Here is a 26,307-nt window from a genome sequence, read left to right as displayed (position 1 = left end):
GGATAAAATATGTAACAAAAGGTATACATGTAATGAATTCCTACACCACAAATTTAATATTGAATTTAATATTTGCCCATTTTATAAAGCAGACATTGAATCATTAGGACACATTTATTTATAAATGAATATAATATAAATGTATGCAGGTTTGATTTTTTCAGCTGATAGTTGTGCTTGAAAAACAAAATTTCAACTTTCCAGTATAATGACATTGTTTATGGATTTTTTTTCTGCATGACAAAAAGATTAAACATGTCAACAAAATTATTGTGATAGCAAAATATTATTTACATAAATGTAGATTTTATTAATCTCTTTATTAAATTCAGATATGTATTTTAGGTAGTCCCCTTTCCCACACTTTTACAAGACACTGTTTTTATGTTCACATAAATCTAATAATCCTTCTTTTTTTTTTTTAAGGTTTTAACAGGTTTTGCTCAGCTGGAAGATTCTCTTCATCATCCTCACATTTTCAGTTTTTCCAGGGTTCCCTTGGTGGTCCACATGACTGTTTGGTTTTGGTCTGAACAATATGGTCAATAATATCCGACGGAGCATTTGTGATGGCAGGGTGGGTAACGTACACTTTGATAATTCATTAATAAACATATTAGTTGTATTTGCATTGATGCAACACTGTTTGATGACACAGGTCAAACTGAAGAAAATGCAAAACATCTAGTACATCTGCAGTTGTGTCAAGGCCTCTGGAGAAAACAAGAACAAGAGGGAGCCTTTAGTTATGAGTGGAAACAGTAACATGCTGCTTCCACTCAAATTACTCAAACAGACTCACTAAGTGTATTATGCCTGAGTTAAGTGCCATCAACATGGATAACTTTAATCAAGTGTGGTAGGAGATGCACACTTTACAATCAAAGACACATTAAAACTCATGTAGACACTAAAAGAAACAGTTTTGCGTCTTGTGATTGTATATAGCTGCGGTCGGGTGGGAATGGCAGCTTTCCATCAGCTGAAAAAAGGCGATCCTCAGTTCTGACCTTCAACACCAAGATCAGGATCCTCAACACCACTGTGAAGCTTGTTTTGCTGTGTGGAGCAGAGACCTGGAGAACAACTGTCGGAGCCATGAAGAGAATCCAGACATTAACCAACACCTGCCTCAGAGGAATCCTACAAATCATCTGGCCAGATATTATCAGTAACCAGGAACTGAGACAGCAAACAAAACAGCAGCCTGCAGATGAAGAAATCCTCCGAAGACGCTGGAGATGGATTGGTCACACTTGTGCCCTGGCCATACATGAGGACAGCTGGAGAAATTGGCCCAGGACCGGGATTCCTGGAGGGCCTTTGTTGGCGGCTTGCGCCCAAAGTGGGGTCACAGGCTTTAACTAACTGACTAATAAATAGCTGCAACCCTGTTAACCAGACTGCAATGTGCAAAACTGTTGTTGATGTTTCAATGAGCTCTTCATTACCAGTTTGATTAACCTACAGTAGGTTTTATAACTAAGATCTCTGCTCTATTTATTGATTTATCTATACTTAAACAAACAATTCTAAAATTACTTGACAGGAGCGGAATTAATTGAAATCACAGACGATGAATGAATACAACCGTATTTATTAAAGGAAATATCTGTCAGTCAGATGAACAGTACAGTTTCCCAAATTAAATGCAACACATTGTGCAAAAAAAAAAAAAAAAAAAGCCATGTTATCATTTAAAACAACACTAAATCTAAACAAGATAAATATTACAGCTTTAACAGAAATTCACAGGCTGAAAACACAAACACTGAACAGAATAAACATCGGGAAGCATTTCTCCACACCGAAACATAAATAAATACAAAACGTCTTCCTTACATAGACAAATGTTAAATTCATTTTTGCAGTGAGCTAGCTGGAACAAGAATTGCACTGCGGTTTAAATAATGTGGCATATTATCAGTTTATCAGTGCAAAAACCCCACAAACCAAAACGACTGTAAATAAGAACTTGATAACTCGGCTGGAATGTATTTTAATAGTGGTGGGTCAGGAACTTTATGCAGGCAAATGTGATGTGTTATTATGAAGACACTTAATGTAAACTTGATTTTTTTGTAAAGCACTGTTGGGATAGCGTGAGGTAAGCGTGCAACGTGTATGTATCTGCAGATCCTGAGTGAGTCTATAAGATCTACACTAAAATAATCTGCTACTGTCTTCAACACCTGCAGGGCCGATAATGTTCAGGATATTCAGCAAAACTGAGATGCAGTGAGCGACTACAACCTTAAATTGTTAAAGAAACCTTTTCCTATCTCTTGGTCTGAGCCACACATTTATACACTCACGCACATCAAATCCAGTGGTTTTACTCAATGAAAAGATCAGTAAGGTTTCAGGGTGAATAGTGTAAAAGGGGCTGATAGCTGCCCCAACTCTCTGGATTTAAACATGATAACAGCTTTTAATGCACAGATTGCCAGAAAAGAATCTTGTAAAACATCTAAAATTATTTCAAAAGGTTAACAAATGTAAACAAACCTTTTTACACACATTTTAAACTCATTTAGTTTTCAAATACCCTCAGATTCTGCGTCTAAAACTTTAACAGTTTCACAAATCACTAATCTATCATTTTTTAGGACAAGCCTGTTTCTGCTAGTCTAAGATTTGGTTTAAAACTCCACTTAAAATCTATCTTTTGAGTATCAAATGCTCACTCTTTGTAAGCTTGAAAGGTTTCTGTTGAGAGCTGGTAGTTTCCTTCTTTGATTTGTTAGCATCAATGGATAACAGATTGCAATGTCGAGAAGTTTTCATAGTAGAAAAAAGGATCAAATAGTCCCAAGAAATATTTTCTAAAACGTCAAAGTTACTCTAAAATATCACTGAATCTACTAAAATCCTCCTGTGTTTTTATCTGTTCTGGATAATTACAAATACGTGGGTGAATAGATGAAGGTTTTAATTTTCCCACCATGATGAAACTTTTAAAATCCACAGTTCAAGCTCACTGCTGCTTTTGTCTGTGAAGGAGGAAACTACAAACTGTTCACAGCCTCTTTTCAAGACTACAGTGACAGATTTAAGATGAAGAATCACTTCATGAATCGGGCATTTCGAAGGGCAATGCTACAAATTTGACTTTTTCTCATTTGATTTTCTACATAGCTTATTTTACACAATCCCTGGTATCTCACATATTTTACTTCCTGTAATTATCCTCTTCCAGTCTCCAGTGCTGCGGCATAAAAACCTACGAGCCCCTCTCGCCATTTTTCAAATATGTTTACGCTTATTACACATTCCAAAAATTAAAAAAAAAAATCTAAAGTCTGCACAGCTCCATTATTCTTATTCTAAAATTTACACAAGCTCCATCAATGAAGCGCCAGCTGAATTGTGTCAGTGTCACTACACTGCAAACACAGAGTATTTTGTTAGTCAAATCATCCGCATGCTGTATTATTAACATTCATGGCGGAGGTAAACACTCCCGTTTGGAATCAGATGCTGTTGAAGTTGGAAGTAAATTAACATCATTACGTTTGATTCATACATCAACATCCACAATACAGATTCAATTATCTTCTCAGTTGGCTTGAACATTCACACTTAAGCTTTTAATCTGAGCCAAATTACTGAATTCACAGCTTAGACAACCCCAATATTTGCCAGTGATGATTTATTAATTGATACAGAATAAAAATCCAAATGAGCATGAGGCTGTTAGAAGAAAGCTTTGTGTATAAGCTTGTGCCGAAACTTGATTTTATAGCTTTAAGGCCTTGTCAGCTATTTCTCAGGGTAGCTAACCTCCAACTCCTGCAAACAATTCAGCCACTGATGTTCTGATGTCTTGACTTTTAGCAAAACTTAAAGAAGAGCAGTGCTCTTGTCTAATTGCGAGGATGAGGTATAAGATTATTTGGTCTATCTTAAAATATCAGTAAAGACATGCTGTACATTTTTAAAATACAGAAATATGATCAAACAAACTGCAAGTAAAGAGAAAGGTGACAGTTGGACTGAAAGGTTGTTTTTGACTCGTCGGCCAGTGTTTGACAGGAACTTATTTAAACCATTTTATGTATTTAAACATATTTAAACCATATTTAGCAGGAAATTCGGAGTCATGACTCCATGACTTCAAGCTTCAATGAAAACAGGAACTGTGTCCATTTTTTTTGACACACTCAAACTAAATATTCACCTGTTTTATGAATCAGAATAATGGAGCTGTGAATCACCGATTTAGTGTACGTCACGACTGTGAGGGTACAACACAGTTCACAATTCTGCTCAAAATGTGACAAAGAGCGAAAATGCAGAAAGTAGTCATGGGTAATGTAAATCGCTTAAGCAACTGAACTGAAGGAAAAACATTCGGAGCCCAGTTTTGTCAGAGACACGTAGTAGTTGCACTGGGTGTATAAATATATGTTTAGTTCTTATTTCTCTGCAGAGCCTCACACAGGTTGTGGTTCGGATCTGGCTCTTGGCTCATGATCTCAACGCACTCCCACTCTCCGCTGCAGCTGGACCGTTTCACAGCCTCCACCACCGTCTGCACATACAAGCCATCCTCAAACGTTGGTGCCATGGCAACCGGTCCGCGCGCCCATGACCTGCGCTCCTCGTGAGCCTGAAACGACTGTCTCAGCGCCTTTACCATGGAGCTCAGCCCCCGCAGATGAGGCAGAGGCATCTCTTTCACCTCTGGTCCGGCCCACCCACTGTCCCCAAGCAACAGCTCCTCACCTTTACTGCCGTTGCGTTGACCATACAGTTCCGTCCCTCTGGCGACCAATCTCCCAGTGGATCCGACTACCATAACCTCGTGCACAAACGACCCCGGCATGTTGAAGTTCAGGGTCACGGTGCAGCACACCCCGCCAGAGCAAGACCCAGGTCCGCCCATCAACATTTGGAAGAAACAGAAATCGTCGCTGGTGACTCGTCGAATGCCTCGGATCAAACCGTTTTGTTGCACAAAGGTCCGCAGTAAGCCATGAACTCGATTGGCTCGTGCCCCGGTCAGGTAACTTAAAAGGTCAATGATGGCAGAGCCGACAGTGTGCAGACCGCCTCCTCCCATCAGCTCCTCACATGTCCAGCCGTACGACTGGTCCAGGAGGCTAGGGCCATAGACACGGACATCGCACACCTGCACGTCACCAACGTATCCTTCCACCAGCAGCTGGCGCATTGCGACAAAAGCTGGCAGGAAGCGCAGGGTATTACCCATAATGCTGAGCAGCTGTGGATAATACCTGGCTGCAGTCACCATCTTGAATGAATCCACGGCAGTTGCAGCTTTCTCACACACAACATTCTTACCAATACCTGCAGAGAGATGGGGGGAAGGTTTAGATCATTATTATTCAGGTAATATTAAACTCACTGATCTCTCATCTGCCAGTCCACCTTCTGAGAAATCCTTTTATCTTTTTGCCAATCTTATGTTACAACAAATAAAAATTCAGCAATTGATTTCTTTGTGTGAATTAATCTTTTGTGTGGTAGTGACCATCATGATCATTCAATACAGTTCTATAGTTATTATAAAGTGTTGCATACATTTTATGTTAAAAGTGATTTTTAATAAATTCAGAAAGTTTAGTTTTCCTTGTTTGTATAAATTAATAAAAAGTCGCCAGCGGGCGTGTATAATTTTTAAATATAGAGATCGGCAGCCTTCAGTGCCACTTGGAGTTAGTGCCGTGGATAAATCCTTTGGCGGGGACACACTCAGGAAGTTGCAACTATAACAGGAAGCTGAGGTCAACACTCAGGAATTCCATTAGATATGTTAACTCGATAGACCTACTCGACTCTGAATGCATTGTATGCATGTATGTTTAATGTTGCCTGCTGATTTGAGAAATATCCTGGAATGACTACTTGTCCTGTGATCACCGCCATTATCAACAAAAATCACATTTAAAAAGGACAAAACTTGAAAGATACTTAACAGTAGAACACAGTCTTTTTTTAGTATGAGCATGCTTTGAAGAGTTCTGTGATTACAATCACAAACACTGGATCTGTTTCACAGAAAACCTGCCCTGTAGCTGCATCAGGTCACATTACGTCAGATGCTAATTCAGTGTCAATGAAAACTATTTAAGACCTGAACCTGGTGTTTTGGGGGAAAAATTAGCTTATTTGAGTGTCCTCCTTCCAATAAACCCCAAAATTTTAAACTGCGTTGACTGAGTATCCACCTATATTCTCTTTTTTTCCAGAGAAATGCTGTATAGTTTATGGCCAAAGGTATTTGGACAGGTCAGCTTGGCAAAAGGAAAAAAGTGCTCTGGTGAGTGTGGCTGACATACTGCAGTCTAGTGATGGTGTACATGTGTTTATGATCTCTTACCCAGTGCTTTGACAGCAATCTGCCGCGTCATTGAGGGTGGAATATAGATGCAAACAAGGTCGACATCTTGGTGCAGCAGGACGTCATCAGATCGGCTGGTGTGAAATGGGATGCCGAGCTCCTTTGCCAAGCAGCCCGCTTCCTCTTCACTTCGCCCCCAGAGCGCATGGACCTCAAAGCCTTCAGCTTTCAGCAGCGGGACCAGCACTCGGGCTGTGCTCCCCGTGCCAAATACACCGACTCCTGGCAACATGGCAGTGCCACTCACTGCAACCTTACGTCTGAACCATGGCCAGCCTCACTAACATCCCAACTGCCAATGATCCACTTGTCTGTAAAGGACTTTACTGTCGTCTGGAAATCAGGGAGAGCTTATTGCACCTGTAAAAATAAATAAACAGACTATTAAAGCTGGGTGACAAATTCAAATATATATTTTTTTTACAATTCAATAAAGCAACAATATTCTGGGAAATAATTACTACTGCTTCCACACAATACTTTAAGTAAAAGGTGAATGATATGATTGATCTCTGAGAAAAGAAATGTGGAAGAAATGCGCGATTTTATTGTAATGTTATGATAATCAAAAACTCATTCAATAACTAGCCTCATAGTACAATATCTATTATACCTATTTATCTCCTAGATATACCAAGAAACAGAACAAACACGTCAGATGAAGGTCTAGACCAGTTCCTCTTATCAGTGGTCTCTGACAACCACTTACATTGTATCCTGCCACATAGTGAACATGCCATTCCTCAGATGTTCCACACCCACAAGTTAACGTCACTTCTACCTCTCTAGGAAGTGCAATTTATCTGTGCGTGATCTTATCCAAGTTAAACACTAATTTGGTGGCATTTTTGCACAAATACTTGCCCATTAGATTGCTTAATTTATGTCAACAATTTATCTTAATAGTATTCTTCCTTCAGTCAGACCGGCTGGTTCAGGAGGTTGTTTGTCAAAGTACAGTTCAGCTCAACTCTCCTCTCCACTTACCTTTGATGATTTTTTAATTTAATTGTTATGGACCTGCAACTGTTGGGTGGATTTCATCATGTGTCATTATGTGCAATTGATGTTATCGCCTAGATTTGGCTGTGTGATGAGAGCACCTCCCCACAGTGTTATTAATTTAAGGGTGGGGTGTCAACTGTGCTGAAACCTGCTTCAAGCTCGAGTGTGAGCAGCTCTTTTTTTTGGCTGGACCCTAATGATGTTATACAAAGACGAAAAAGTGGTTTATGTCATTATATTATTATAAACATGAGAGAATATGCTTGTTTCTCTGTAACTTACTGCAGCAGTATCACTGTACAATAACACACAGATAAAGAAGTTTTCATTGCATTTTGAAAGTATAATGTGGCATTGTTTTGTTGCATGGTTTGTTTTATTTTGAGTTGTCGAGTCTAGTGCGGAGGATTTGTATCCTGTATCAGGAAATATTCAATAATATTCAAGAAATAAATACATTTGTCCTCTATTGTGCTCAAACATACAGTCTGTCAGCAATCTCTTATTGGACTCTGAACAGTAAAGTAGCTATCTTGTGTTGCTAACGACCCGGTCAGATAACAGATTCACGGTAATTAAATTCATAGTTGTCATAGTTGTTAGGCTTTCTTCGGGTCAATTTTCTATGCCAAAAACATGCGGAAAGTAGCCAGAACGTTTAAAGCTAGCGCCCATACATAGACAAGATTTTCATAACGTGAGCTAGCACGTTCATCGGCTAACAAGCTAGCCGGCCAGACAGACAGCCGCATAGCGAATTCAAACAGCTCCCGGTAAACGCAACTTGAGACTGAACACACTTTACATCTAAACGTAACTTCTCTACCTTTCTTTACACTGTTTAAGAAAACAATCGATAAGGAAATGCAACGATAACTACCTACCGGATTTACCAGCCCAACATCAGCAGCGGTGGTCGGTGTTCATCCGGGCGCTGCCCAGTTGCTAATGGTAACTTCAGCCCAGCCGGAGACACTAACAGGCGGAAGATGTGTCACCACCGGAGGATTGAGGAAGGGATACATGGACGCCGCTAGCTTAGGACATATCGAAATATGGCTCTTTACACACGTTACACACGCAACTTTGTTCCTGTGAAATATATGTTTGCAGATAAGAAGTAAATAACTAATCATAATAATAATATTATTATGAAGAATCGTATTAATTGATAGAGCAAGTGCATTCTTTGATCGGGTGCCGTGTTTTCCCAAGAATCAGTGCGCGAGCTTATCAGCTACATACATAATAAACTACATATGGACCAATTTACACATTTACACTTTTTACTACACTTTTTTTGTAGTTTTTATTAACTTTTTTCATATATACAAACATAATGACACACAAGATCAGGTGCTACAGTAAATCAATAAAAAATTAAAAATAAGGGAGCACCATGCATGTGGGATAGAACATTTTCCTTAAAAACAACAACAAAATAAAAAAATCGTAGGAATATTTACTTCATATTAGGTTCCTTAGTTTATATACATCAGAAAATTAGACCAAACTTCATAAAACTTTCCTTGGTAATTATTTGTCCTTGTGATTGCAGATTCAAAAGAGGTAATGTCTGTCATCAATTATAACCATTTAGTAAGCTGTGGTTTTGTCTGGCTCTTCCAATGATGGAGAACAATACCTTAAGCGGCAATAAAGCCTGCCAGTGCAAGTCCAAAATTTCGTTTGGATATACTTGGTGGTAGGAGGGACTTTTTACTCCACTTTTAACTTTTTAAATATTATGAGGGACACTTGTTAGAGTTGCACAAATATGTTCTCAGTTAAACAGTATGAAGGAATTCAGCCTTTTCTTTCACATGTACATTTAGAATCAGAATCATCCTTATTATTAGCCAATTATCCTTACACATACAAAGAATTTGACTCCGGTTTAGTGGCTCTCAATGTACTTACACAACAATCTTCAGATATATACACAAGAAATGACTATATACAGGTGAAACTCTTTCTGTGAACTGTAAACAGGACACAAAAAGTGCAAAGAAATGAAGAGTGCTGTGGTTATCTATGGTTGGTGGTTATGTACAGCATATAGTTTGTTCATATAGTTTGTGTATACTTGTATGTGTGTATATGTGTAGGACAGGTTCACAATTTTTCAAGTCTGTCTTAAAACAACAGTCAGGTGTCCATATGAACACTGAAAGAGGTTTTCCTCGCTGTAATCATTCCTCCTGTTCATACTGGCTATTAAAAGATCCCCTTCAAATGCACTTTCAATGTTAATGATGGGGGCCAAAATCCACAGTGTGGCCACACAGTCATTTTGTGCAAAAACGTACAGTAATTAAAAGTTTATCTGAAGCTTATATGAGGCTTCAGTAGTCTGAGTTAGTCGTATCAAGTGGATATCTGCCACATTTACAGTCTTTTTAGAAAAATACCCTCTTTATGTTTCCTCAGACAGTGTTTCCCTGTTGAGCTGTGGTGGAAGTAAAGTAACAAAAAGAGGAAGGTTGGAACTAAAACAACTATAACATTGAAAGATATTTACTTGATTTGACCCATTTGGGTGAGGTAGCTTCATATTAGCTTCAGATAAACTTTTAAATAAATGTTTACAAAGAAGGAGGGCTGTGGATTTTGGCCCCAATCACTTACATTGTAGGTGCATCAGGAAGGGATCTTCTGATGGTCAGTATGAACAGGAGGAATGATTATGGTGAGAAAAACCTGTTTCAATGTTCATCTGGACACCTGACTGTTGTTTTAAGACAGATCTGAAAAATTGTGAACCCATCTTTTAATGTCACATTGCTTTTGACATTTATGGATTGACTTTGGTTTCTATTTTCTGTCTTTTTTCTGACAGATGGAGTAGTGGTGATGAACAGATGTTCAGAACTTTGTCATATACAATACCTGAAATATGATTCATTTTTACTTTAATGTCTTCCTTAATTAGATGTACACACTAAGATTAAAACTGCACTGATTTGTATCTCAAGAAATACACTCCACACAGAAAAGTTTATGTATTGGGACTCTAAATGTAGATTATACCAACAAGTAGTAGGTAGTGTCAAATATGCAGTAACACTACCGGATATTTAATTTATTTTGTATTCATTACTTCACCTAAATAACATATACATACATATCTATTGCTACATCTTCCAGAACCATTACTATTGTAGCGTGTACAATGTTTATAATGTATGTAGATTGATTTCCATTTACTTGACTTTTTAGTTTGTTGTGTTTATTACCCCTAGTTCTTATCGGTTACCTTGTTTCCTGCACTGCTGTAACATATGAATTTCCCGTCTGAGGATAAATAAAGTCTTATCTTATCTTATTGTGGAAAAGGCCCCTAGATAACCTGATGTGGATATTCACTGCCCTCTTACCTGACACTCTTAATAACCACCTATCAGTGATAGTCAATCAGATTGGATCATTTCCAGGACTCTTAGTCCACTGAGGTAGCTCTGCGAGAAAGTTAATTAGCAGATGTTCAACCTGTTAGGAGCTGGGTTTCCACAGCTGAGGAGACAGTTCAATTGATGTTTTAAGTAAGAACATAGTAATCTGTTTAGAGCATGTAATGTTTAATAAGGCTGCATTAATTCCCTTTTAATAGTCCATATTTTTTATAGCTGCTAATTTAGATAATAAAAGTAAGTGATTGAAGCTGTCTTCTATACAAAGTAAGAAGTTTTAAGTCCTTAATTAGGGTTTCTAGTGATAATATTCATTTAGCCACTGCATTGATGTGGAGATTTGCTTATTGTATTTACTTTTGAGCTGAATATGCTCAGTTTAAAACTTGGCTTATTCATGTTGTTTATATAGAGCCATACGCTAACCAACAAGTGGAGTGTTGACTGGTGTGGTGACAACATTTAATAAACATACTAGAAACATACTTCTATTCCCAAAGACTTTATTTCACTTATATCATATATTCTGTTATATCTTATCTTTAAGTGAAGTCAGGTGTGTGTTACCACAGAGCGACCAGCAGGGGCAGCAGTTCACTGACGGACTCGGGCAGGAAGCGCAAGGAATTCTGGGATTTTTAGTTCTAAATGGCGGACGGTTGGTTTGATTAAAACCCGAGAAGAACAAAAACAAGCCATTTACCGCTGAAAATTAAATATCTGCCACGCATTCAACATAAATATAAGCTTCGTGTGCGTTGACTCCGGATAAAAAGGCGTGGATTTAGTCGACGTGCAGCGAACAGCGGCTCACTTTTGCTGAAAAATAAACAGGAAGTTGTTAGCGTTGTGGGACGTGTAGTTCCGCCTGCAGGCCGCTGAGCTTGATAACAACGCACAGAATAAAGAAACAACACAGAAATAAGGTAAACTGAATCCAGCGGCTGTGTTTTCAGGCTCGGTGTTGAGGTAAACATGCCCGGGTTCACCTGCTGTGTCCCTGGCTGCTACAACAACTCGCACCGGGACCGGGACCTGCGCTTCTACACGTTTCCCAAAGATAGCGCGCTGCGGGAGCTGTGGCTGCGGAACATCTCCCGGGCCGGGGTCAGCGGCTGCTTCAGCACCTTCCAGCCCACCACGGGACACAGAGTCTGCAGCGTGCATTTCGCCGGCGGGAGGAAAACCTACAGCATCCGAGTGCCGTCCCTCTTCCCTCTGCGGGGGGTGAACGAGCGGCGGAGCCGGCGCGGCAGAGGGAGGAAAGTGTCCGCGGCAGCTCCCGCTCCCGCCGCTGCAGCGACCTCGGGGATTGTTATCACTAACGTTAATGTCCTGGGCAGCACGGTAGAAGGAGCCGAGGCTAATGCTGGCGGCGAGGCGAGCGACGACAGCATCACCGTGGTGCAGATAGGCCAAAACGGGGAGTACCTGGGCACGGCGCGGCTGCCCGCACAGTCAGAGGGGACGTCCTATACCGCGCCGATCTGCAGCTCCGACGACCTGACCGCAGACGACTCATCGGTGGAAACGGTGAACCAGGCGCCCGTGCAGTACGTCAGTGTGACTAGCAGCCCGCTGGACCACTCGTACTCTCTGACCACTGGCACCACGTCCGCCGAGCTGCTGCGGAAACTGAACGAGCAGCGGGACATCATCGCGCTCATGGAGGTGAAGATGAAGGAGATGAAGGCGACCATCCGCCAGCTCCGGGTGGCAGAGGCCAAGCTGCAGGAGGAGGTGCGGGAGCGGGACCGGCTGCTGTACGGCAAATCTGTGGCATTTGTTAGCGTCCGCAATAAAATGTGATGGGTGAACATCACCAGACACGACCCGTTACAGAGACTCAGACTGACACCGAGGACGTTGAAGACCTATTTTGTATGAAACTACAAGCGATGACAATTTATTTTCAACAAGTAGAGCTGTTTTTTCGTAGGCCTAATGTAAAAAAAGTTGGCTGGCTAGTTATGTAGCTGATAGTAATAATCTCATTGCTAATCACCTAGAAACATGCACAGTCTACTGTTGGTCTGCAGCTCAACCAAGGTCAATAACACCCATTTTATCCATACAGAAGAGTCATAGTTTGCACAGACTTACAAGTGAAGCAGGCATATTTATAACTTGACTGATGAGGAAGATGCTCAAGACTGCCTAGTTGCATAGAAAGTTTTTCTCCGTAAAATTTCTCTTAAAATGTTTTTTATATCCTTACTTTCTCACTGAAATTTGGAGGAGTTTGCAAAGAACATCTCAAAGCAGATTGCGGAAGTTAAGGTAAAGTAAGCCAAGACGAACTATCCATAGGATCTGGTAACAAAACACTATTCTTGGCACACTTAAACGGTGTTAGTCCATGGATTAAAACTCTACCAAGACTATTTCTGAGTTCCCCTTAAAGGTACCTTAAGTTGATTTCCTTTAATTTCCGTTGCTAAAGACGTTTGTGCAACAGAAAACAGACTTTTGAGGAATCCCTTAAAACTTGAAAGGGCACTCTAGGATGAAATCTTAGTTAAGGACGTTTCTTGAAGACAAGCATTAAGTTACTTTTGTGCAACGATTTGCTTTTTTTCGTAGGACTCTTGAGAGAACTACAAAACATTTTGTAGAGATATGCAACTTGGACATGTACGTCTGTCTCCGAGGTTGACGTGAGGGGAAAAAAGCGCCTGCTTGTTTCTGTGTGATTTGTGAATTTTTACGTGCCTGTTTATGGTTCAGATGTTTCTCCACACAGACGTTTAGTGGTTGCATCTCTCTGTCCTGTTCATGAGTGTTTTATGCACAGGATGTTACATACATTTCAGATTTTTGACAGCTATGCCCTTCTCGTTTTTGAAGTAAATTTCCATTTGAAATAGCGCTGATTCACGCTGAGTAATTTCTCAACTCATCTAATGTGTCCTGGTTTTGTCCAGTGTTATATTAACAAAACAGGAACAGGTGGATCCTCAAGTATTTTGAATGTTATTACCTTCAAGTTAAGGGGTTTTAACTCACCCACCACTGTGAATAACTTGCTGGGTTGCTGTCATCTCTAAGGATCTTTTGTTTGGTCTGTTTTTAGAAACAAAGCGGTGCAAATTTGAGTTTTCCAATGACTTTAGCTCTATTGTCAAATTATAGTTTTAGTATTATTTTGTTTTCAGCTGTGTTTAGTTGTATCCAGTTACATCATCAACTATAAAGACTTGTGATGGGAAAGAAACATGAACTGAAACAACATTGCTGCCCTGTTTTGTACACCTGTTGGGTGAAGTTTGACACAAACTGGTGCTGAAAGCATAACTTAACCTGTACTGTGTCAGTGTGAAGAGAGCATCCTGCAAAAGATGTTGCCTTATAAAGACAGATGTGATGAAGTGTACAACCCATCATTTTTGCTTTTTCTTTTGAATGATTATTGAAGATGTGAGTTGTACTTGGGGTTTGACTGGTGAGAAACAACTACAATTTCCCAAAACCTACAAAAATGCACTGATATTCTTGTTTAGGTTTCAGGTTTATTATTGATTTATGCATCCGCTACTATTTCTGATGAATTAATAGGACAAAATTATTTCTTCAGGTTTCTTTTTTGACCAAAAATAAAAACCCAAAATGTAGTTTTTAAAGCAAACAAATTGTCACATTTGAGAAGCTTGGAAACTGAGAAACTGTTGATCATCTTTAATAATTTGAGCACTGTAGTTTCAGTGCGTGTCCCCAGTGAGAGTATAAGGGATAAATAAATGAATACTTGACTTTTTCACAACTTGATTGTAGATCTGATTTAACAGTAGAAACTACAAGAGGTAAAAATGTGTGTTCTTTGATTGGCAGATGTTGCAGCCTGATTTTCCTCCTCTAGATGGCGGTGGGATAAAAGTCTATGGCCTAATTTGCTTTATCTGTCCGTCTGTGTTTGTTGGCAGCTTGGATGGTCATTTGCTTGATTGTACTCATATTAAACCACTGAAATGGTGAATGTCATCATGCGAATGTGAAGCCGTAGTGCAGTTGCTAAGCCCAAACTGTAACTGCGTAATTTTGGACACCTATCGTGATAATGTGTTACATGAAACGGAGAAAGAGGGAGAGACGGATGAATGGATAGATGGAGAGAATTGGAGAGAGCGAGGGTCCAGATCCTAATCTCATCTGGATTTATTTTTTTTTACTCCCAACAGTGTTGCATAATGCCTTAATCCAGAGCTGTCAATCCAACTTACACAACTCTGATCTCTTTCTATGGCCGTTGTTACTACAGCGCTGTTTACATTCATGCCGCACAACAGCTTCTCATGTCAGACTGTCTCATCCTTTGAGAGTAATTATGTAATGTGAATGAAGTAAAACATTGTTTGCAAAACATGAGCCTAAAAGCCAGTGTTTGACATCAGATTAAATGCTGTATAAACAGTATAAAGACTAAAGATAATGTGTGTGATAGCTGCTCTTGGGGAAAAAAAAGGGTTGTAATTATATTTAAATCTTTCATTCATGATGTTTTCTTGTTGAAATATACCTGCCTAAAATGAAACCTTTGGGTTTTTTATGACTAGTTATAAATTGAAAATACATTTTTCTCTAATGAAGATATGTGGCACACTTCACGTCTTTTACAGTTAATATTTGTTAAACTGTCCACCAAAATGTCCACTGTGCACTACTTAAGATAAGTGATGCACATCCGTTGAAGTCTGCAGGATTTCATTCTGTTCAAAGACTCCACCAGGTCATTCTGGTGATTAGTTTGCTGCTGTGGTGTCTGCAGTGAAATCCTCACACACTCAGCCGCTCACGTTGCTTAGATTTTTTTCTGTTATTGAGATCTTTATTGTTTGCAGGAATCTGGACAGATTCAAATCAAGATTGATCTTTTTTTCTAGACAACATTTGCCATTTCTGGATTGAAGTTTTAGCTTTCCGAAGAGTGTTTTATGAATAACTTCTGATTTTTTTTATAATTATAAATTTAGTTCTTCTGAGAATATAACAATGGATTGTCATTTATACCCTGATTAATATATGTTTTACTAAAATTAATGGAGATTTTTATTTTGCAGCATTAGGGCTAGGTATTGAATCTCAGTACTTTTTTGGTACCAACAAAATCTGTCAGAAGGTATTCGAAAGCTCGCATTGAATGTCTCGCCACACTTATAACCTTTTTTAAAATTTCATATAGTGACTCATTTAGGCAAAGTTTTTTTTTTTCAAATGGCTGCCTTTGGTAAGACATTTAACATATGAGAGTGTTTCTACAAACCCTTCTCATGTGTTAAATGTTGTCCTAACACATTTAAATGTTTAAAATAAGTCATTGTAAAAGTGTCAAATCGCCACCCATGTCCAAATTTTCAATTCAGGATTGTGCCTCCAGAAAGTATCCAACTTTTGTTGTTGTTGTTCTTGGTGTTACAGCCTACACTAAAATAAACAACATTATAGTTATTCAAATCTCACAATTTAATAAAGAGGAGGAGAAACAGGCAGGCAAACATGCAGAAACCAGTACAAGTTCGTGTGTGTGATCTGGAAAAAAACACTTTAATAGGATAATAATATTTAGACAAATTTTGGTGAGAAAATTGAAGTTTGCAGCAAACTGAGCATTAGACTGGAGGGCAGAGGAGTGGATTATGCTGCAAGGGGTTTCTTTTACTATCTTTTGTTCACTGTTAAAAATGGTCTCTTGCAATCCATTTTAACCACTGTGAATTTACAATAAGCATCTCTGTTTACCATAAGAGAGTATTTATCATTTTACAGCCACCTTTCAGTAAATAAGGAGTGTTTTCATACTCCACAGAGGGATTTTTGGTGGCGTATCACCTGAAACTGTATCGACATACAGTACATTTGAGTGAACCTGACATATACATTATGTGTCTCTGCAACTTGATTTACATTAATACACTGTATACACTGATTTGAACAAGCTCTCTGGTTGTGGTAGGAGGTGTGGCTGGAAGGAGAACAAAGTTGTTTGCAGGAGGACACTCACTCACCTGACAATAAAAGTTACAAGCTTCAGCTGTATTGAAAATCACTATATAGAAACAGAGACACCAAGATAACACTTAAACAACACTGATAACACACTGGTAGCAGCATCAGGCTGTGGGAGGGTTGGTAAGGATGATTCACCTGCTTCAGAGTGACAAAGACATTATTACACTGGCGTGATATATTACTAGAAGTATATGGACACCTTAACATTCACCCATATGTGATTGTTGAACACCTCTTTTCTAAATCAAGAACATTTATATGCTGCTATAACAGCGTCCTCTGTGCTCGGACGTCTTTCCATGAGATTTTGGAGCCTGGCTGCAGGAATCAAGAGCATCAGCAAGATCGAGAATGGATTTCAGGTGATAAGGCCTGGTTCTCAGTTGGTGTCCCAGTTCATCCTGAAGGTGCTTGATGGGGTTGAGTTCAGGGTTTTGTGCAGACCAGTCAAGTTTTTCCACATCAAACTAGGAAAACCACTTTTTTAATCACCTCACTTTGGGATTTGGGGCGTTGTCATGTTGAATCAGGTCTCACCCCAAATGTTTCCACAAAGTTTAAAACACACTGAGATCTTCCTCAGATATAAGGGGACAAACCCAAACCATGAAAAATAGCCCGTAACAGCACGCTAACATGAAATGTATTGAAATGTCCTGATGGCTCAAATCTCTCTGAAAATGTATGGAATGACTTGAAAACAGTTATTTCATTACCATTCTTCAATATGAAAAAATCTCCACTATAAGTCACATTCGTCAAGCTAATACAGACGTTTTCAGGAAGACTCACTGTTGGAATTGTTGCAAAGTAGCTCCCAGGATGTATTGATTCAGGGCAGCAGCTTCAGACAGACAGATTATTTTGCAGTTAATGGTTATTTTAAGCTGCAGATTAACAATGGGTTACCATTCCTCCTGTGTTAGTATACAGATGTGAACTAGGACTTATACTAATGCACAGAGTGTGAGCCATCTGGGGGGCATAGCAGGGGATTTGGAGGCTAAGAGGAAGAGGGACAGAAGCAAGGAAGGCTGAGTGTATCTCAAGGTAGACGGTTTACAATCAGCCATCTTAAAAGAGTGTACATGTCATATTTGTGCTCTGTTGCTGTCCAGTATTTAGTTAAGACTGTTCAACACATCATGGCACTGTTCAATAACCCTTCATGACCCACATAGCTGCAGCTATAGGTGACTCTCACATGGGCTGCTGCTATTCTCAGAGGGCGCTCTGCTTCCTCATCGGACTCCCAGGTGGGCCGGATTCTCTTATCCTCACTGGGACGTCATCCATCTGTCCAAATAAAAAAAAAAAAAAAAAATCCCCTTCACACCTCTGATCATGTTTCCTGTGACAAACTCAATAGCAATAGTAAAACCAGGGCTTTGCAGCAGGTATGTGCGTGGACAAGCAGAGCACACAATCACCATTACACTATATATAATTTATTTCTATTTCAGATAAATGTTCTAAATACTAAAGACCGGAAATGAGAAAGCTTTAATCCAGTGTGCTGTGTTGTGAGGCTGTCATTGGTTTGCTGCCTCCAAGCCCTCTATGGCACTCGCCTTGTGCCCCTCCCCAGAGCACATACACACACACTCATCCTTTTACACTCAGCGATGCATCGGCCCCTGTCACTGTTAATCCAGCCGGGTTGTGCCCCTGTGCATTGCTGTACTTCTGCAATCTGATGAATTCCCAACGGATGGCAGGACGCATCACATTTTAAAGCAGAGCAACTTTATACTCTTTGGATTTACAGACAGTTGGAGCTTCACATCAGAGCCTCCGGTTCAGAGGTGGGACTCTGCTGAGCTGAATGATGAAGTCCCATCCAGGCACCGCGACTCTGCTGCTGCCTCTCGCTCTCTGCTTCAGTAAGGATGTTTCTGCCATCTACAGTTGTTGTCTGTGTTTGTTGTGTGTGAGTTTTAGTCTTCTGGAAAAAAATTGTAAGTGCTGAGTTTGTTTCTTTTCTGTCCCATTTTGTTCATTGATACCATTTTCCTGTTCTCATGTGTCCAGGATCCAGGTAGAGACTCACCTTGATCCTTCTGTCATGAAAAGCTCCAAGTAGTTAACATGGCTGATATGAGATTATTCCATTCAGCTTGTTCTAAAATTGAGGAGAGAAGGTTTTACAAATGCACTTACTGTACCTTAATGAAATGTCCCCTCATGCTCTGATTGTGTGTGTGTGTGTGTGTGTGTGTGTGTGTGTGTGTGTGTGTGTGTGTGTGTGTGTGTGTGTGTGTGTGTGTACATGTATTTGGCATACAACTTCATGTATTTCATTGTGAATTGCAAATTTCATGTCATTATATTGAGCATTTTGTTCAACTTTGTTTCTGTCCAGTAAGATTACACTCTACAATTCATGAATAAAATCCGTTCAGTTGTGAGATTTATAACTATGAGGATTATCTACATATAGTTATAATTATGATATAATAATAAACAGAATTACTAAATCATTTTAAAGATGACTGGTTGCAGGAACTCACAGGTTGCTGAAACTCTTCAGGCAGATGGTTTCACAGTCTGGGACTTTAGGTTTCTAAGGCCATCAAGTCTCTGTTTTATGCACCAAGTGGCCAAAAGTATCTGGACACACCTTTCTCTTTTTGATCTGGGGCAGTTTTTTATGGTTTAGGCTTGAGTCTTCAAGCTCAAATTATGGAAAATCTTAATGTGAAAGCATACCTGCCTCGTGGCAACAGTTTGGAGTATAAAGTACAAACTGTAAGTAAAACTGTTACAAGTGCTGGATCAAAAAGCAAACTGAAGGCAGAAGTCGGAAAAAAGATCCAAACAACATACATCTTTTGTAAAATAATATAATAGTCAAGCGACACTTGACTCTTGTCAGACTGAAACATTGCTCTGCAACACAACAATGCTCGCATGGACAAACTTTGGTCTACAAAGACATGATATTCCCAGTTTGGATGAACTTGACTGGCCTGCACAGAGCTCTGACCTCAACCCCATTGAACAACTTTGGGATGAACTGGAACAGCAACCACGAGCCAGGCCTTATGGACCAGTATCAGTGCTGGACCTCATTAATGCTCTTGTGGCTGAATGGGAACAAATCCCTGCAGCCAGGTTCTTATGCAAAGCTTTCCCAGAGGAGTGTAGGCCGTTATGGCAGAATATTAAAGCCTGTGGTTTTATATTTTATCGTAAATATTAAACTGTTATTTTGACTTTGGGACAGTTTATCTAAGGCCACCAACAACTAGATCTACAACATAGCAACAGAACAGGAAGAGATCTACTCATCCACAACTCAAACACACCTCCACCCCTTCATGATCTGTTAATAGGTTGAGTTTTGGGTGATTTCTTTCACCAGAAATCCTCTGTTCTATATAAATGTTTCAATATTTCAGTCAAACCTTGAATCACACCTTGTACCTGGAAACACAAAATAAACACAGGGGGACGTTGTTATATATGACCTGATCAATGCACTCGTGGTTTTGTAACCTCACATTGACTTTGAGGATATATAATCCCTCCAGATGAACGGGATACAACACATTTCTGCATCTATTTGATTCATCCAAACAGCAGATGGATCATGTCTTTATAAGCATATGAACATTGTATTTCACTAGATGAAATCCTAAGAGCAATGCATTAATTGATTTTATTTTATTTATTCTTTCACCCTCAACCAAAATTTATTGTTTTGCTTCCTGTTATGCACATATACACATATATACTACATGCACAGTTTCCCCATATACACATTCCTTTATTTATACCAGTAAAATGATCTCAGTGTAGAATTATAATATACTTTTATCTGGTCTTTTCCTCTCCAGCAGGTTTGGTCCCTTTGTGTCTCGGAGCCGCAATTCCTGTTTCATGTGATTCCATCTACAAGAGTTTTGCTCAGTGTTTACTCACACTTGGGGACAGTTTGGTGGAAACACAAAAAGACCAGAGTACGCAGGACATTGATGGAATCTGCAGGTGAGTATCTGCCCGTCACCATGGTAACACACCTTGTCTTGCCTTGATACCACTTATGATTTTTATTAAACCCCATTATTTATGGCCGGATTCACAGGAAACAATGTATGCATGTACTGGACATGATGTGGAAGAGAAAACCTGATGCATGAGCACATTTCATTTAACGCAGAAGACAACATTTGTATAAGAGTTCAGATTTATTGTGTAGGACAATATTGTTGACTGTTTATGGAGCTTTATAGTGAGTTACAGTTCATTGTTCAGCTGTCTGGCTGCAACTTTACAGTTTTGGTTCACAAAAAATCAGTTAATGCAGGTTTAAAATGACTTGAAACTTGTTTCGGCTGTGCTGTAAACGGATGCATGAACTGCTCCTCTGTTGCATTTCTGACAGAGTTGCTACTCAAAGCGTTTTTCCTGCTCCTAGTGGTCGACACTCGTGTCAATTTGAACATAAAGGCGTCAGTATGCTTCAATTGAAGTGCTTGTCGGATGGTTGAACAGCGTCTGAAACCCCTTACCCCACCAAACCTTTCTGATATCGACATTTGAGGCGGCTGCGTCCTGTCCTGTAATTTTCTGAAACGAACAATCTGACAAACATGTCCACTTCATTTGATTTTTCTTCTCTCTCTATAGCTCTTTTTTTATTCTTAGCACAAGTACACCTGTTACTTCTGAGTGAAACCAAGTGCACCATAAATGCCTTTGAGGAGATACTGTCCAAAAGTGTGCATCATTATCCCTGTTTGATCGATTATTGTGTCTAACCCTTCTGATACAACACTATGTACAAAATAGTTTGTTTCAACCTTACAGTACACCGGCTTTGACTCTGGGACCTGTAGTGTAGAAACACACTCACCGTTACCAACATTAACCACACGAGTCACCAAGTCAACCAGGACTGACATCTTCATGACATTTAATTAGTCTCAAAACCTGTGCACATAAAAAACAGGCGCGTGCACATGATATGAGCGCACAGAACAGTATCAGTGAGTGGAGAAGCATCTTTGCAAGGGAGCATTTCTGCTCTGACAGGACACAGGACTGTGACGGGTGGGAGCTCGACCCTCCCTACGTGCTCACAACTGATACACACTCACTGACTTGTCAAGTTAACTTCTGAAACTTTGGAGGCTAGGATGGAATAGTCCGCTTTCTGCTTTCCTTTTATTGGTCACTTTGAGTACCAACCATGACCTTTGATTGGCTGTTTGGATTGATCACTGACACAGTCGAAGACAGGCAGTTGCCTGACAACAGAGGGAAACATAAATATTGATATTTAACACCTGATTCTCCATTTTTTCACTACTTACACTAAGGAAAGAGTGTTAGACATCGTAGCAAAAGCCTCAACGCTGTTTAAACCCACTTTCAGATTTGTGAAACCTTTATTTTGCTTATGAAAACAGAAAAAAAGGCCAATTTCAGTGTTATTTCTCCATTCAGACCACATTAGACCAGGTCCAGATCAAAAACCACTATACTTACACTTGTCAAATCTGGACTAGATTAAAAGGAGACTCCAGAGACTCACTAAAACACAGTTTCAGATTTGTGAAACCTTTACTCTTTTTGTGAAAACGCAAAAAAGGGCGATTTCACTGATCTTTCGGCTGGAAATTCACAGCATGATCCCACGTCTCTCCATTTCATCAGTTATGGCCATGTAGAGCTCCTCTTTCTCACTTAAAAACAAAGTTATTTTTACTTTTTGAAAGCGTGTGTTGAGCAGTTGCAGGCATGTAGGAAGGGTCGAGCTCGCTCTCGTCACAGCCCCGTGCTCGTGGGACCGCATTTGTGCTCGTAGAGCAGAAATGCTCCCTTGTGGGGATGATTTCCCATTCGCAGATACTGTTCTGTGTGCTAGCATCACGTGCATGAGCCTGTTTTTATGTGCACAGGTTTTGAGACTAATTAGACGCCATACATTCTAAGGATCTTAACTTTATAATCTGCTCAGGTGTTTACCGTATGTAATATCATGAAACCATTATTGTAGCTCACTTTCTAAACTTTCTCCTGGCTCATGATGTATTGCAGTCAGTATTTCATTTTGTTGCATTTCTACACTTAACACTGACATTTCTTCCCGGTTCCTTGAAGATCCTGGAACGCTTTCCATGTTTGTGCCAACTCAGCTCTGGCCGGCTGTCCTGGAGAAGCAGCAGCAGTCTGGGAGTCTCTAAGACAAGAATCCAGGAAGACACAGTTCTCTGGAAACCTCTACGATATGTGTGCCAGCCGCACCACCCTTGCACCCAGCACTGTGCCTGCACCTCAGAGCCCCCCCACCTCCGACCAGACCAACCAGGAAACACTGAAAGGGCAAACATACAGGCATAGCCCCGCCCTCGCCACACTGATCTTCCCTGTGTGCAGCACGTTATTGGCTCTGCTCAGGATCTAGTTAGGTCATCCGCCTACTATGTACTACCGACGAACGCAATATGCAGTATGTAGTACATACTGCATACTGCTTTTCATAATAATATGCAGTATGAAACTGTTAAATCGATTTAATTTGCAGTATGCTAGGCCAGGCTTAGCCAGTTTCCAGATTTGGAAAGCGGAAGTAAACAGCAGTGACTGAAAATGTCGGAGCAAATTTCCAAATATGTGTTATTTGGATAAAATGACCACATTTTGGGAATCTAAATGGCCTTTAAAAATATTAGAACTTAATAAAGTGACATATTAACAGTCCTAGAGCGAAAATTACAGCTTTTAGCCTGGCTCAAAATCTCTGCCGTGTTGCTTTCTGCCATTTCAAAAATGACTGGTTGCTGAAACTGTTCCAGTGCTTTGCATTGTGGGACACAGTAGGCGAGGTAGACTGGTTGGACGCATACTGGAGATTTTTTCCAAATCAGTCAACATTTGGGTATAATTGGCATACTGCAGTTTTTGCTTTTGTTTGCTTACTGCATACTTCATGCTACATTCTGGCCAAATCAGTACCTACTGCTAGTATAGTAGGTGGTTTCAAATCAGACTGATGGTCATCAGAGAGTCCTCGTCCCCCAATGATCCAAACACACGGGAACATTTGTCACAGGTCATCATGATTATGTAACAATCCTAAGTTCAGGATTTCAGAAACTCAATCAGAAAGAAACATTATATAAATATTAATATAGAATATTATATACTTTGCTGTTTAACTGCATCACTTAAGATAAACGGACTGCAGAACAGCTGCCAATGTTCGATTGAATTTACATTATATGATATTGCTGGACTGACAAAACAGACCCTCTGACTTTGTGAAATCACTTAGCCGAAAAAAACCCCTCATTTATAAGCTAATATTCTTGGTAAACACCACCGCAGTTCATCAGTAAAACCACATAATTTTTAGGACACAAGGGATTTGAGAGACGTTTTAATGCCAGGTTTTCAGATCTACTCTCGATCCAATCAGGTGTAATCCAGAGGACAATGTTATTATTATTATTACAGGGTGAAAAACTGTGTTTTTTGTGCAGCAAGTTTTGTTTTTATCACCCTGTATAACTGGTTTAACCTCAGAAAAATAGATTTTTGTGTGGAAGCATTCCTTGCAGTGTGTGCATGATGTTGATTACATGATTATTTTCATGTTAGACGACTCATTCCAGTGGTTTTCAAGTCCCTTTTAAGCAGCTATATGTTTCTTTTTTATTCTGTTCTAAAGTTTCAATTAAATCAATTAAATAACTTCAGTCATCCCCAGTTCAGGATACATATAGTATGTAAGTATACGTAAGAGAACACACATAAAGATGTATATTTCAATAAAACACATATAGGACACAATTATGCAAAGATATTTAAAAATATTAAAATGTGTAAAAATATAAAGTGCAAAGTAACAGCTAAAAGTATTAAAGTGTCAAGTTTCATACTTATAACAGTTACTGTGATGATATTTAACATTATATACAATAATTTCTCTTTGATGGGGTGAGCTCTGTTCACTGGTTTTCACTTCATTTACACCAATGTATTTACTGTAATATTTTCTGATTTAGTTTTTGATTATTTGCACTATTGTAATTTTTCATGACATTATAGAGTGGTACCATCCTCTTTGTGTCACTCTGATTTTTAACCCGACAAAAAATTTAATTAAAGGTATCTTCACATACACAGTACTTTAAATTTAGACCATCTTTCCTTGAAGTTGTGTTATTTTTGTGTCTGTTGTGTGTCTGTGTCTGTGTGTGATCTTAATACTCTTAAGCGGTTTCATAACAGCAGAATCATGAGTAGTTTAATCTAATCTGTCTTTATTCATCCACAGTGTAGCAGGTTGCACCTCAAAACCCTTAAAAATAGTCTTAGTGCCCTCGGAGAACCTGTGTGGAGGACAGACAGGCAGACTGACTGGTTGTGCGGCGTGTTGCTATGTTGTCATTGTCATGAACAATGACATGAACATGATGTGAACTGACATGACAGCGAACGGTCAGAGGTGATAACTTCATGACTGCAGCATGATGAATATAAGTTATTGCAGCCGTCACTGAAACCTCAACTTGACATCCTGCTTTATATTCTGCTTCTGCTTAAATATTCATGTGTTACACTGATTAAAGTCAATTTTGTAAATGCAGGTCACCGACGTGTAAGCCAAAGTTCACAGGTTTAGTGACTGATTCGAATATTGCTGTTTCACTACCTTCACAGCTTTAGGTTTACACACTTGACTGCAGGTGCAGTTTGCTGATGACTGGTTTTAGTTTTGAGCTAAAAGTCTTTGGCTTTTGTACTTTCTGCTGAGAGACTGCATGTTTATGAGCCCAATTTGGCCATGATGTCTTATTTTCAGTATTGTGAACAAACATGGCAGGTCACCATGGCCAGAGAGGGAAGGATTGGACTTTGCCTCAGTCAGAGCTTTCATGAGTGTATCAAATATAATTGATTTTCACATAAGAAATCTAACAAATATGAAGGTGTTATTGTAGATTGAAGAGGCAAAGGCAATTTATTTGACTGTAAACATCTGGAAACACCAGTCAATAATGTGTGAGGCCAGTATTTTTCAGACAATTCAGATTTAAAATGTGTGTTTTTTCACCTTTTCACCAAGACTAATTTCAATCATTTTTAGTCTGGTTCCAGACCTCTACATTGCTTGTTTTTTCAGGATGCAAATAATAGAAAATGAAACAATGACAATTTAGTCTAAATATATGGTCTAAATAATTATAAAATGTGAATGAAATTATAAGATTGTTGTTCTTTCTGCACAACATTTAGGAAAACTTGCACGGTGTTGCTCTGGGTTCACTTCCTGTTCAGTCTTGTTGCCTTTTTAGTCCAACATTTCAACATAATTTTCTTACATAATGTAATGATCATCATCATCTTGTTTTCACTCTGTGGTTTGTTCATTGGCACCTTTATTAAACGTGAATAAGGTCTTTTTATGTCATTTTTTAAAAGTTAAATCTTGGGATATTTCTGAAAACAGCGCGTGCCTGGAGGGAAAAAATATTAAGTCTTTGAACTGTCCCCAGAACACCTTGGTGA

General features: G+C 39.4%; 3 protein-coding genes across 3 annotated transcripts; 2 read left to right on the top strand and 1 right to left on the bottom strand.

Annotated features, from left to right (window-relative positions):
• Positions 1–1,575: 1,575 nt before the first annotated feature.
• gfod2 (glucose-fructose oxidoreductase domain containing 2) lies at positions 1,576–8,507 on the bottom strand. Its single transcript, XM_042419424.1, has 3 exons — positions 8,257–8,507; positions 6,347–6,727; positions 1,576–5,313 (listed from the first exon to the last, which is right to left on the bottom strand). The coding sequence occupies exons 2-3, from the start codon at positions 6,597–6,599 to the stop codon at positions 4,412–4,414; spliced, it is 1,155 nt and encodes a 384-aa protein (XP_042275358.1). The 5' UTR covers positions 6,600–6,727; positions 8,257–8,507; the 3' UTR covers positions 1,576–4,411.
• A 2,854-nt stretch (positions 8,508–11,361) lies between these two features.
• On the top strand, positions 11,362–15,144 carry thap11 (THAP domain containing 11). The gene has a single exon (XM_042419535.1). It carries the CDS (start codon positions 11,758–11,760, stop codon positions 12,589–12,591), a length of 834 nt encoding a protein of 277 aa, XP_042275469.1. The 5' UTR covers positions 11,362–11,757; the 3' UTR covers positions 12,592–15,144.
• A 3,459-nt stretch (positions 15,145–18,603) lies between these two features.
• On the top strand, positions 18,604–23,231 carry nrn1lb (neuritin 1-like b). Its single transcript, XM_042411949.1, has 3 exons — positions 18,604–18,668; positions 20,628–20,775; positions 22,894–23,231. The coding sequence occupies exons 1-3, from the start codon at positions 18,611–18,613 to the stop codon at positions 23,195–23,197; spliced, it is 510 nt and encodes a 169-aa protein (XP_042267883.1). The 5' UTR covers positions 18,604–18,610; the 3' UTR covers positions 23,198–23,231.
• Positions 23,232–26,307: the final 3,076 nt, after the last annotated feature.

This window comes from Thunnus maccoyii, chromosome 1 (assembly GCF_910596095.1).
Source record: "Thunnus maccoyii chromosome 1, fThuMac1.1, whole genome shotgun sequence".
NCBI lineage: Eukaryota > Metazoa > Chordata > Actinopteri > Scombriformes > Scombridae > Thunnus > Thunnus maccoyii.
This window is presented reverse-complemented; position numbering and strand designations above follow the sequence as displayed.